This window comes from Neopelma chrysocephalum, unplaced genomic scaffold, assembly GCF_003984885.1.
Source record: "Neopelma chrysocephalum unplaced genomic scaffold, ASM398488v2 Primary Assembly neopelma1_43, whole genome shotgun sequence".
NCBI lineage: Eukaryota > Metazoa > Chordata > Aves > Passeriformes > Pipridae > Neopelma > Neopelma chrysocephalum.
This window is the reverse complement of record NW_020897702.1, coordinates 2,035,102-2,048,409: the sequence shown is the minus strand read 5'-3', so window position 1 is coordinate 2,048,409 and position 13,308 is coordinate 2,035,102. Positions and strand designations below refer to the sequence as shown.

At 34.4% G+C, this 13,308-nt stretch overlaps 1 protein-coding gene across 1 annotated transcript in view; it reads left to right on the top strand.

The window, feature by feature from the left end:
• Positions 1–13,308, top strand: part of NBEA (neurobeachin) — a 451,136-nt gene that overhangs the window by 91,017 nt on the left and 346,811 nt on the right. Inside the window, exons 5-6 of the mRNA XM_027677697.1 lie at positions 2,006–2,127; positions 9,092–9,218. Coding sequence (XP_027533498.1) covers positions 2,006–2,127; positions 9,092–9,218 — 249 coding nt within the window. The remainder of the gene's footprint in view (positions 1–2,005; positions 2,128–9,091; positions 9,219–13,308) is intronic.

The following is a 13,308-nucleotide window of genomic DNA, read 5'->3' as shown; positions in this document are numbered from 1 at the left end:
GATTGCATCAGGGAAATAAACTGGCTGAAAATCGCTCTTTTACACCTGGGTTATTTTTGCTAATGACTTCTTTGATCTTGTTGGATATTCAGCTGTATAAACAGATGTGTCAGCAAAATGCATAGTTCAGGTTGTGTAAGGAATTAATTAATGAGTTTTGAAAGGGAAAGTTTCATTTTGTACTGCTAAATTAAAGCCACAGTTAACCTCTGCTAAAAGTATATGCAGCAACAAGACAGGTGTTGCAGAATATGAATGTCTACAATGGCACGTACTGCTTTGACATCTCTGGGCTTCGGAGGCAAACCCTAATGAAATTTCTCTCTTAAATTTAATTACATATCAGAGGTTCAAAAAAGGTTTTGCAGGGAAAGAATTTCAGATATTCCTCCCTGTCCAAAGATATGCATCAGTTACAGGAGCGTAAAGCTCTTAATTGAAATGCCCAGTACACATTTCTCTTTTCTTGGATTGGATCCTTCAAGGATTTTGTTTTACATAGCACTCAAGATTGACTCCAACCTGTAAATAAAGAAGCGTGAGTTTCAAATTTACACTTCTTGAGTAGTGCATGTTGAATTACACTATGAAGTTCTGGAGAGGATACATCCTCTGAAGTGGACCAAGGGCAAATATTTATAAAATGACCCAAAAAACAAAGCACTTCATTAGAAGAGAATGGATAGGGCCTTGTTCACTAGCACTGAGTTCAAGTTTTCAGGTGTGATGTACTGTGTTGACATCAGACAAAGAAACAGTATAATTTTTAATTGGCATGATAAATATCAGATTGGCCCTCTTTAAAGTTGGGTGCATGCTGCTTGTATAACCAAGACTTCAGTGGCAGTAAAAAGAGCCAAGAGTCTACTGAACCAGTCTAGTGATATGCTATCCCAGCTGAAGGGCTCTTCCAGAACTGTATTACATCTCTGCCAGACTGTGTAGGTGGCATGTTAGTCACTCCATTTGGACATCAGTGGTGGTGGTTCCTAGGTGTTGTTCCCATTTGTCATCAAGCAGCTCTTCTTCTGTTTCAGGCAGGAAACTCCCTCTCAGCAGGCATATCCTGAAGGTGTTCCTTTAAATGTTTAGTACCAAGCTTGAAGCAGAACTGGTGTTATTTCTTTTGTCTCCCTAAGTACTAGCATGATCAGAGCACATTGCTGTATCTAATTATAAAATTTTCTGTGATTTTCCTATTTCTCTGCTCTTAAAATTATATCAGCAATTGCCTTGCATATAAAAATGATGGAAAAGTCAGTCACAGAATCATAGAATAGTCTCACTCACCCTTCTATTACTACATGCCCTTGCATAAAGTCCCTCTCCAGCTTTCTTTTAGGCCCCCTTTAGGTACCGGAAAGCTGTTATATCTTCCATTTCCTCCCTAATCGTTATTCAGGGCCTTGCCCAGGTATAAGGAGTTCTCTGAAACCTCTTCATCAGTCAGCCCATAAAAGTGAAATATTGAAAAATTTAATTTCTTCCCAAGACATCCCTTACTATGGATGTATTTAACTGGGAATTGGAGTAAAACTTTCACTCTCTTACCTTACTAATTGTTCATAGGAAAAAAAAATCTGACAGTGCTCTTACAATCCAGAGAACAACCTTTTTTATACTGTAGTTTTAACAATGAATCTTTATAGTATGATCTGTTGATTAATTTGATTTAATATTTAAGTTTATAGATGAGATTAATAGTTATTGAAAGCTAAATTTGTAGTTTAATTTTTGCAGAAGTATTTTTCTATTTTTGTTCTGTTAATATAATTTTGTGTCCTCTAGTGATAGAATTTATGTAGTTAAAAATTAAAGTATTTTAAAATAGATGGAAAAGTAATGCATTTATTCAAAAGCACTATTTGCAGTTTTTTCTGTATTATTTAAAGTTAAAGCAGATCTACAGATCTAGAACAACAGGATTTTAGAAAGACATTACCTTTAACAGTATTTCTCAAAAAATTAACTTTTTTGTTTCTTTGTTTTTTTCCTCTTCTTCCAGGCAATTGCATTGCCTCCTATTGCTAAGTGGCCTTATCAAAATGGGTTTACTCTTAACACCTGGTTTCGTATGGATCCACTAAACAATATCAATGTAGATAAGGATAAACCCTATCTCTATTGGTAAGTAACTTATAATGCTGCAGGTATGATTTGTTCTGGCTTCCTTGTAGTAGTTAATCTTTCTCATTGTTTTTAGTTCCCCCCGCCAAATATCTGCAGATTTTAATGGCTGCTTACTGTATACAAGCTCCTACAAAGTCATCTGTCCTTTTGCTTTGCAATTTATAAATCCATGGTTGCAAGATATGTGCTTTGTAGATTAACCATAAAATCTAGTGTGGTGGTTTCTTTAGGAATTTTAAAATATATTATTTCTTAGAGCTTTAAACTAAGAATGTTGTCGCATTTTCTGTTTGGTGTTTAAGATTCTTGTCTGATGTTAGTACTACAAAATAAATATGTTTTATTCAGTGCGCACTGTCTGCATTTTAGCTAGAGGTAATAGAAATTAGATCTGTGAATATAAAAATGGCTTACTGATCACCTGTTCCCAAAAAATGTGCAAATTTGATGTGAAGAGAAATATAAGAGAAACTGAATATACCAACCTCAGAAGGAAATTAGGAACAATGCAAATTCTTACCATTTTTATATAGTGGCTCAAAGCAAGCTATAATTAATAATTCAAATTAGGAAAAACATTCAAACTAAATCTTATTTACAAAGATTTTGGACTTTGCCACATGAAAGTTTGAGTCACACACAACCACCACCAAGAGGAAGATACCAAAGCAAACATTTGTTTTCTTTTAAATGTACTTTTGAGCATGTAATACCTTTTGCTGTTTACCTAGGTGAAAAATATGTCATACAAATTAACTCTTTCTTTTTAGTTTCTTCTTAAAAGTAATCTGTCTCTTAAACAATCTTTATTTTAAAAGCATTAACTTAGTAGCATGCACAACTTCAGATAGAGCTCTTATTTGAAGCAGAGGTGATGAAAGCAGTCAGCTAGAACAGGTTCCTCGGGACCTTCTCCAGTCAGATTTTTGAGTATCTTCCCAAATGCAGACATTGCAACCTCACTGGGAAACCTGTACAAGTCTTTGACCACTCTCACAATGAAAAAAGTTTGTCAGTTTCAGTCAATGTCCATCGTGCCTTGTTCTTTCAGTGGATATCACTGGGAAGTCTCTGGCTCATTCTTCTTTACTCCACACCCACCAGATATTCATATACATCTTTTCCAGGCTAAATAGTCCCATGTCTCAGCCTCTTCTAATATGTCAGAGGCTTTGGTCATTCAGTCTGGTATGTCCCTGTCTTTCTTGCGCTGTGCATCCCAGAACTGGACACAGTACTCCAGATGTGGTCTCTTCAATGTTGAGGACAAGGAAGGATCACCTTGTGGTGATCTCTCAACCTGCTGGGAATGTTTTTTTCTAATACAGCCCAGAATACCACTGGTTGCCTTTGTCACGAGGGCACGTTACTGGCTCGTGGTCTAGCTACTGTCCACCCAGACTACCAGGTTCCTTTCTGCACAGGTGATTTCCATCTGATCAGTACCCAGCATACACTGGTGCTTGGGGCAGTTCCTCCTCAGGGACAGGACTTTGCCCTTGCCTTTGTTGATCTTCATGAGATTCTTGTTGGACTGTTTCTCCAACCTGCTGTGGTCCTTCTGAATGACTGCACAGTAACCTGGTGTATCAGCCACTCCTTATAATTTTGCGTCATCTCTAAGCTTTCTGAAGGTGCACTGTCTCACCATTCAGGTTATTAATGATGAAGCTGAACAAGGTTGGAACCAGTGTCGATGCCTAGGGCACTCCAATAGTAACTTGCCTCCAACTGGTCTGATACCACTGGTGGCAATGCTTTAAGCTAAGCTGTTCACTTAGTTTTCAGATGACCTCACTGTCCACTTATGTAGCTCATCACTGAGGTTATTACAGTGTTGAAAGGTCTTGCTTGTAGAAAGTCAGGATAAACATCCACGTCTTTCTCTGCCATCCTTTAAGCCAGTCATCTCACCATAGAAGGCCATCAGTTTGATTGAATAAATCTCTGGTATTCCAAATCACCTTCTTAGGTATGATCCAGGCTTTAAGTGAGTGCAGTGCCTTTGTGGTGGGAGACAGCAGTTACATCAGCTCAGCCATGAAAAGTGATGCTTAAAAATGGAGAACGGAAGCAAAGAAATGTTTTCACATTTGCCAGATGTGAGGGAAAATTGCTACTGTTCTGTAATTAGCTAAACGCTAAGCCCTGCTTCAAGAACTGTAAGCCAATTTGGTTTTTTCTTTAAAAATAATTTTAATTATCTCTGAGGATGATGTTGGGCAGCTTCTAACAGACAGTCTATTAACACTTGTGTATTGGGACAATATTGTAGCTGTCTTACCAATTATAAAATGAATGTGACAATCCTGGAAAGAAAATTAGAAGTTTGACATTTGCATGGATGATAAATAACAAGGGAGAGCAGTCAAGTTCAAATGGTAAGATTCAGAATTACATAGCACAAATTTTAGTATAAGCCAACAAACATCATATACCTAGCAGTGAATAATGGTATGAGTAGTTATATATAAGAAAGCAGGGATTACGGTAGGATGTTAAGGGTTGGTATAGGTTACCAACTGATTGTAAACTGCTTCTTCATTGCTCTAGCTGAAAAGAGCTAATGGGATCTTTTTAAGGATAGTCCAAACAAACAGAGAAGAGAAAAAAGGTGATGTGATCCCTTCCTGAAATCTTGGCAAAAGCATTACTGAAATGCCATTTACAGTTAAGAATTGGTGCTTCTTTTAAGAGATCAGGGGAAAAATTGGTACTATTCATAGGATACCTGGGAGTGAACTGTGCCCTGGAAGACACATTTTGTAATGAAACCTTTCAAGAAATAAAAGTAGTGATGAAAGTAAGGATGCTCTTGACTTCTGTTTTCAGAATTTATGCAAAATCTAATGTTGATGGATTTTTTTTAATGTGAGATCCAGTGGGTAGAGTGCAAAATAGGAAAAATCAAACTTTTAGACACACAATACTTTATAACAGTTATAAGACACAGTATAATAATCATCATCATTAAATAGATTTTTGAAAATGTTTTCTAAAAAATGAGGTGTAGATTCTTTGTCATAAAGACAAGCAAATTTAGAAATTTAGGGCTAACCTTATGCATGGTCAACTGGGAAGTCTCCTTCCTCTAAATCTCTATATTTCTTCCTGCTAAAAATGTAAGGGATAGGTGGCATAACTTCTAAGTAAGGCCTGGAATTTGATAAGATTGATATGGATACTAAGATTGATTTTTGATCAGGTTTTTTGTGTTGTTTTGTTTCCTTATTTTTTAAGAGATGTTTTCTTTCAGATTGTATATCAGGCTCTGTAAAAAAATTGGAGGGTGAACTGAGGCCAGATTATTATAATTGTTGCTTCTTGTCAATAAATCATCCAAGTGCTTCCACAAGCATTTAATGGAAGAATGGCTAAAACTTCTGCAAGTGCATTCTACATTTTATTTTTGCAGATGTAGGGACAAGGAGAAAAAAAAAAAAAGCCAAAAATCAAGCTGTCTAGTATTGTCAGTCCTTCTCTAGACCTAATAATAATAGAAATAATGCAGAACAGTTGCAAAAGCACATAATGGAATTCCAAAGTTAGTAGAAAGGAACTTCCCCTCCCCCTCATTCAGGCAAGAATGTATTAATATCTTCTCAGTACTATGATCATATGTTAATTGCTGGTAAAATCCTAAGGTAAAGAAACTGGAATCCCTAAACAGTTCCCTGGTGGATGGAAGAATGCTTTCGTGCAATGGAAGTGTAATAATATTCAGTAGCTGCTTTGAGAAACTGGCTGAAATGAAACAACACTGTAAAGGTTTTATGAAGGAACTGTAGTAAGATTGTATACCAGCTGCTCTGGGAGGTAGTTTAAGGCTCATAAAACCATATGGCTGTTGACAGTACTGCTCTTGTTGTCTCTGTGCATTTCATCTTTGGATGTGGCAAGTTCTGCACATGTAGGTAATTTGTAAGAGAATTTCTTTGCAGTATCCTAGAGACCAGTCCTAGCCTACTTTACCTTTGGCAAGAAATAAAACGCGAAGATTAACATTATATACTATAACGTTGAAGTAAACAGAGAACATATCTGAGTTCTCAGTTTCTTAATTATTGTTGTATTAGAATTCTAATTCATTTGGAGGAAAAAAGTATAGTCATGTTTATAGAATCTTTTATTCTATTTATTCTATTCCAAGTTGAAGAGCCCTGCTAAGAAATGTGCTGTTTTTCATTATGTCATTGCTTTATTGTGTTCATATGCTGAACTTTGGGAAGTTAAAGTGCTTAAAATTTCAGGAACAGTCTCATTTGACCATAATGGTGACAAAATCAGCCCAGTAACCAGTAAGGATAGGAAATGAAAAAAATTTTAAAGGTGTAGATGTTTCTTCAAGAGACATTCTTTATTTCAAAATGCTTACTAGCTCCTATCGAAAGTAGTAGGATGCATTTTACACAATTGTAATAATGTTTTATCAAGTAAAAATGTGATGATATTTACAACGTTTGGCAATTTAAATTGGTAATTTAAAATAAAACATTTTATTTAACATTTCTGATCAAATAATACCACATCATATGTCAGGGTGTAGTGAATCTGCATTTTTTTTTAATATCCTTCAGGATGGGATTCTGTCAAACAAAAACATTTTAGACTGTAGAGATGACTTAGTTGCTGAAAAACAAATTTGGCGTTGTGAGAGATACAGCTACCTGCTGAAAAATTTTTTGAATGGCGTAAGGCCCTAAGGTGGTAAATCAAAGTCTCAGACCAGCTCATAACACAATCAGTTGTTTTTATTGTAAAAGCTGTAATTTAAGTTTTTAACCTTCATGTTATTGTACAAAATTCACTGATGTGGTCGTGCAGGTAATTTGTATATATAGGTAATGTAGATTGTATGCATATATGAATGATAGTCACTGTTCCTTTTGTTGAGGGGTATAGCTGCCTATGGGGTCATTGTGGAAGCCAGATCATTGACGTGATCCAGATAAAAAATAGTCTTCAAAAGATAAAGGGGAATGTCAGTGTATAAATTGCCTTCATTGTTGAAGTCAGTGGTAATGCACAGTGTGTAATTTTTCTCTTCATTCTTAGATTATGTATTGGTCTATTTAGAGAGGAGTTTTTACATTTATTAAAAAGAGTGCCCTTTTTTTTTTGCAAAGAGTGGTGTATGGCTGTGGCAGAGAATAATGCTCCTTTTCAGCACAACAGCTTGAGGGGAGAGAGAATTGTGTACAATGTATAGAGGCAGATGAAAGAATCAAGAAGACACCGCTTGAATTTGCGAAAATAAAGAGATATCCTATATATACTTCAAGACTGGAAGGAAGGACCTCTGGGTGAGGATCCATTAGGGTGCAGAAAAGTCATCTCTAGATGTTATTATTCCTGTTCTGTTTAGCCTCATCACTCTGTTTTTAACATTTAATAAAAGCATTCTAATTTATGAAAGCAAAAGCGGCTTTCTAGAATTTGGTAATTTGAATGTCCGTTTTTTGCCTCCTTTAAAAATTCACTTATAGGAATGTCTAAAGAATGTCTAAACCCTGACTACCTCCGGGTCTAATCACACCACCTATCTTGTAATGAATCTATTTTTTTCATAAGGTCATGGTTTATGAGCTATATTTTTGACAGTGAGTAAAGAGGAAAATCTGGTTCTCTCCTTCAATGATGTATGCATACACATTTAACTGTAATTTTCTGAAGATAGAATTAGGTCTATAGCTATGCAATTTTTCTGCATATTAAAATCAAGGTTGTATCTTTGTAGTTGGGTAAACTAAAGATATAGAACCTAAGATATAGAAAGATAAAGATATATAACAGCTATTAAGTAAGATGAAATCTGAACTTAGTGTTTGTTTATACCTTTCACTCCCTAATGTTCCTAGCAAAAACCTAGTAAAAGTGTTTGATGAAAATGTTGCAACAAAGAAACCATTTAAAACATCATTATTGTAAGAATATGAAATTACTTTATGCGTTAGCTACCTTAAGAGAATGAGAGTGTTAATTAGTGGGCTACAGGACTTTATACAAATGTTCAAAATTAGTAGTGTCTTTTCTTATACTTGCAAAGCTTCATTTAAGAATTTAGTGATGAAGTTCGCCATCTAGACCTTGTATTTCAGCCATTGGTTATTTATTTAGAGAAAGGCTGAAAGCTGTGTGCTCCTTATTAATCATAGCGGACTGCTCTTTACTGTACTTAGCTTTTCAGAAGGCATTAAGTGACATGGATATAGATATGGACTTACCCCTTTTGAATTGCTCTGTGTAATACCATTTGTGAATTTTGACCAGCTACCTTTGCAAACTGTTTTTTTAATAAGTCCAGTATTTCTCTTTACAATGCTTTTGATTTCAAATATAACTAGAGAAATGTATGAGATTTCTGCATTATCTGTCTTCATGATATTTGTCACAAGAAGGCTGAAAACCCTTACTAAACTTAGTTTGGTAAAATTTCAGTCCTTTATCCATTTGACAAATGAAAATAAATCCATGACTCACATGAATAAACCTTCATAGATCATTAGCCTAATTAATTCATGTCGTGAAAAGTACTTATTTTGCATAGTTATTGTCTTGAATCCCAATTTGTATGTCATACCATCTGCATTTTTCTCTGAACCCCATAAAATTGCAAGGCATCTCACACTTGTTCTGTAATGGTTATTTCTTCACAACTTTAATCAGATGTGTTATTTTAAATTATGATGAATTAGGAAACTGAGGGGAAACGTAATAGATGCAATATTTACTATCTTGGATTTTAGTAAAAAAAAAGTAATGATTTTTAAAGTGTAGCCTGGAATCAATTAAGTGCTGAAGGTGAGTAGCGCCCCCCAAAGAATGCTGGGAGAAAATTAAGTTCACCATTCCAGGTACTAAGTTATTTTCTTTCTCATGGCAATTTAAAGTCGTATTTGAATCTCTTTATTATACAATAATTCCCCTTGTCCCAATTTGATTCATAATTCTTTCTTTTCAGTTTCCGCACTAGCAAAGGTGTTGGGTATTCTGCTCATTTTGTTGGCAACTGCTTGATAGTTACATCATTGAAGTCAAAAGGCAAAGGTTTCCAGCACTGTGTGAAGTATGACTTTCAGCCACGCAAGGTAAGCAAAGTGGTATTTACAATAAAGAATAACATTGAAAATGTGACAAAGTGCTTCTGGGAAGAAGGACTAAAATCTCTTTTGTGCCATAGTGTTACTAATAATTTCTTTTTTATGAGTAACTGCTCTTATGGTCATGCAAAGTTTTATGTCTATTACAGTTCAGAATCAACTAAAAAAAATAATTTATAGAGTAACAGTTCTATAAAGTCAGCTTGTTTTTTAAAGTACTGCTTAATTAGCTTCAGACAGAGAAGAATTTTGAGTATTTGTAAAATGATTGTATTTTATTATTAAAACTCCCTCATTCTGTTTCTGAAAATTCTGTACCTGGTAGCTTTGTGGCCAATGTCTTGAAAAATTTTGCTGGCAATGCTGTGTGATATAAGGCTCTCAACTTTCCTCTGTGTCAGTGATGTTTCGGGATTTCTCATTTTTCATAGTAAATTGTGATTATATCTGTAGATCATATTAGTGTTCATTTCTACTCTATGCCTAGTAATCCTAGGGGAACAATTATTCTGCAGCCTTCAAAATTGCAGTTAGTTGACTGAGGCATTGACTTTCCATACAGCAAGCATGTGTTTATCATTGATAGCGGTCTTGTGTATATTTTGCTGTGAAGCCCATTTCTTTTTTTATGGGCTTAGATTTTGTATGTTGAATTTCAGTGCTTGTTTTGTTCTGAGAAACCAAACTCTTAGGGAGGGAATGCCAATATTCACACATCAGCTTAATGTTCTACTATTTTTCTTAGTATGTATTTGTGATTCAAAATCACTGATTCTGATTTCATCAGGTAGCTTTTGTTCACTTGTGGTTTTTTTAAAATGAAGTAATGTCTTTTTCTAGCATATTACTCGAGGATATATAAAGCCTTATAAACACATATCTACTGAGTCTATCAGAATGAATCAATTCTGGTTTGCACATTTAATTTTATAGACAGAAAAGTGTTGTGATAACAATTCAATTTTCTTTTACAGTAGCACATCTGATGCTACTGATGAACACTGAACCTGGAACAAATGAAATTGTTAACTTTTGTATTATGTTATTGTTAATTAGCCTGTGGGATCTTGCTGATCTTTACTTGCTGATGAAGTCATATCTTTCATATTTTGATAATTTTTAATACAAATGACTAGTTTTCTTCATGCCAACTCTAGAAAATTTTAGCTTTTTCTGTTCTACTTAAAATAGCTAATTGTGAAATACAAGTACATGTATATCTCATTATATGAATGGCAGTTTCATATCATAATCAGCTGATGTGCTGAAGTATGTCCAAATATAACTCCCATGATAGTTTTATATTTCCCAAAGTTTGTGCTTCATACACTTTGGGTCATATGCCGGATTTGGAAAGTATTTAAAATATGTGTTATAGAATATATTTTCATGTGGTTTAATATATTTTTTTCCATTACTAAGTTGTGTTTACACGTATGTGGTAGGGTACATAATGCATAATGGAGGAAATAAAATGTGTCAAATACAATTTCTGGCTCTAACAAGTCAAAATGTATGCTGTTTAACATGTAAATTGATTTTCTTCATGTTGTTTAGATGTGACACTGGTTTCACTGTGCAAGCTTTGAATGTGTAGATATGTATTCAAAAATTGTGTGCTGATTTACAGAGCAGCTAACTGTCCAAATGCTAACTTGAGAGGTGTGATTTTTGCCATCAGATGTACTATTTCCTGTAGTTTTTTATGTTTGCTTACAGGCATAGACATTTCAGCAATAGGTTTTGCCAGGAACATCATCCTCATTAAACTTCTGAATAATTTTTTTTTAAATTTTTGGTAAATCACAGTAAAATTATAAATTCAAATCACCTAGACAAAAGCTGTATGTAGGCAGATACAAAAGTTACTATGTTCACCTAAAGATCTCCCTGCTGTTAATTGTGTCATATGACACCATTCACATAATGTGTAATCTTAATTTAAAACTTTAAGATGTGTCCAGTAGTTGCTTTAGGCTTCAATTGGTGTATTTTAATTACATTGTAAAAGCAAGCATTTATAAAAATGTATGGAGAAATTTGGTATTATATCTCCAAATAAAAAATGTGGGTGTGATACAATAGACTGACGTCTCAAGAGAGCTACATAAGCTGTGGCAGTGTTGTATTTGATATGTCTATACTGCTTTTTTTGTGCTCCAAATTGAAATTTTTGTGTTAGTAACCCCTCGTAATTTTTACTCCCCTGAGTTCCAGCCTCAGCATCAATCCTTCTAAAACAGGAAAACAGTGTAGTCAAGAGCAAATAGCTTTTTTTTTTGTGTTTCTAATTCTGAACACCTTTACTAATTTTAGTATAGACAGAAATAAGTTCCACATATTGGAAATACTTAGTGTGTGATGCCTTATCTCTCTGATTGTACTGTGCTATGGAGTAGGAATATCACTTCGCAGTTGGTGACTAAGCTCAACAGATTTCAGCAGTATAAAAAATGGACAGGTTGGTATCTGAAGTGTCTTTGAGTACTACCTGCAGAAGCTCTTGTTACAGCTGAGAGGCATGGTCTTTGTGCATTTTTGAGAAAATGATATAGGAAAGGAAACTGCAGGATGAATGTAAAAGAAAACTGTATTACTGACTTTGAATATTAAAAAAAAAAGGATTTTTTCAACTAAAAGTTGAAGAAAAATTTTGTGTAAGATTATGCAACTTGGTTTGGTTTGTAGTGCAGTAGGAAAGTCCTGAAAATCATGTCCTCAGATACAGAATAGGAGAGAATTCAAAAAAATCACTTGTACAACATCACCAAACATTCACATAAATGAGACATGGGTAATAGGAGGATATGAGACATACATATATGGTTCTACATATATAAAAAAAATTAAAAGAGAAGCTGGAATGTCTTATTTTAAAGGAGGTTATTGATATAAAAGAGATATCTGAAGCTTTGTTGACTTGACCATCACTGCATGCTTGTTTCAAATCATAGTTACAGTTATATGTGACAGAGGGGCAGGCCTTGCTAATAGAGTGATGTCCTGTATTAAAGACATAACCTAATCAGATAAAGTTAATTGTGACAATATATAACAGAGTTTCTGTGCTCTGAAAATCAGTAACTAAGTTAGGAAAACCATACTATTCAGATTAAATTGTTAGCCACATGACAAGGATGGTTATAGCATCTGTGATGAATTGGGGAAGATCAGAGAGCATCCTAATATAAAGAAGCTTGCACTACCTTGCTGTAAACTGGGTGGCATCTTACTGGTAAAAGGGTTCAAACTTTTAAATACCATATGCATTTCGATTTATGTACTTTTGAAACTTTTTAGAGAGTTCAGACATTGACTCTTGCTTGACTTTGTCTTGAAAAATGCTGAATATGCTTGGATATACAAGATTTGCAATTTTTCATTTTTAAAGGAACTGTTAAAAACTGCCTTTATTTCTTAAATAAAAAAGGTGTTTGCTAGTACTAGAGAAATTGCCTGAATGCAAAAATACAAAAGGCTAAGAGCGAATATACCATTAGTCAAAAAATCCAGTAGAATGTTTAAAAGCTCCTCACAATGTACTTGAGCATAGATAAATAGCAAAGTAAAGACAACTGTAAGTAAAAAGTTGTTCAGAAAGTTGAAGTTGTGTCAAAAGAGTACTTAGAAAAGTATAAGTTATAGCAAATAATATGCAAAATTATTGCAATTCAATTTTTTTTCCTGTGCTTGGATGACTAAGGCTTAATAGGAGCCCGTGAAGAATATCTTAACATAGGAAAAAAGCTAAATCATTTAATTGCATCATTGTTTACTACAACACGAGTCTATGGGGATGAGTCAGAGGAAGTGTCTGGAATTGAAATGTCAATAGAAGAGATATAGAAATAAATGTAAGAGATAGTAATTAATTGCCAGGACTTTAGAGAAGGCACCCCAAGTTCCAAAGAAATTTGAATACAATATTTGCCAAACTTTCGATTGGGATATATAATCCATTTTTTCAAAGAAATTGTTGATGCAAAATGCTACAAATTTTAAGAAATGCCTTTGCTGATATTTAGAATTACATATTATCATGCCTGATTTCTTAGCAATCAAAATGGGTAGAAGCTAG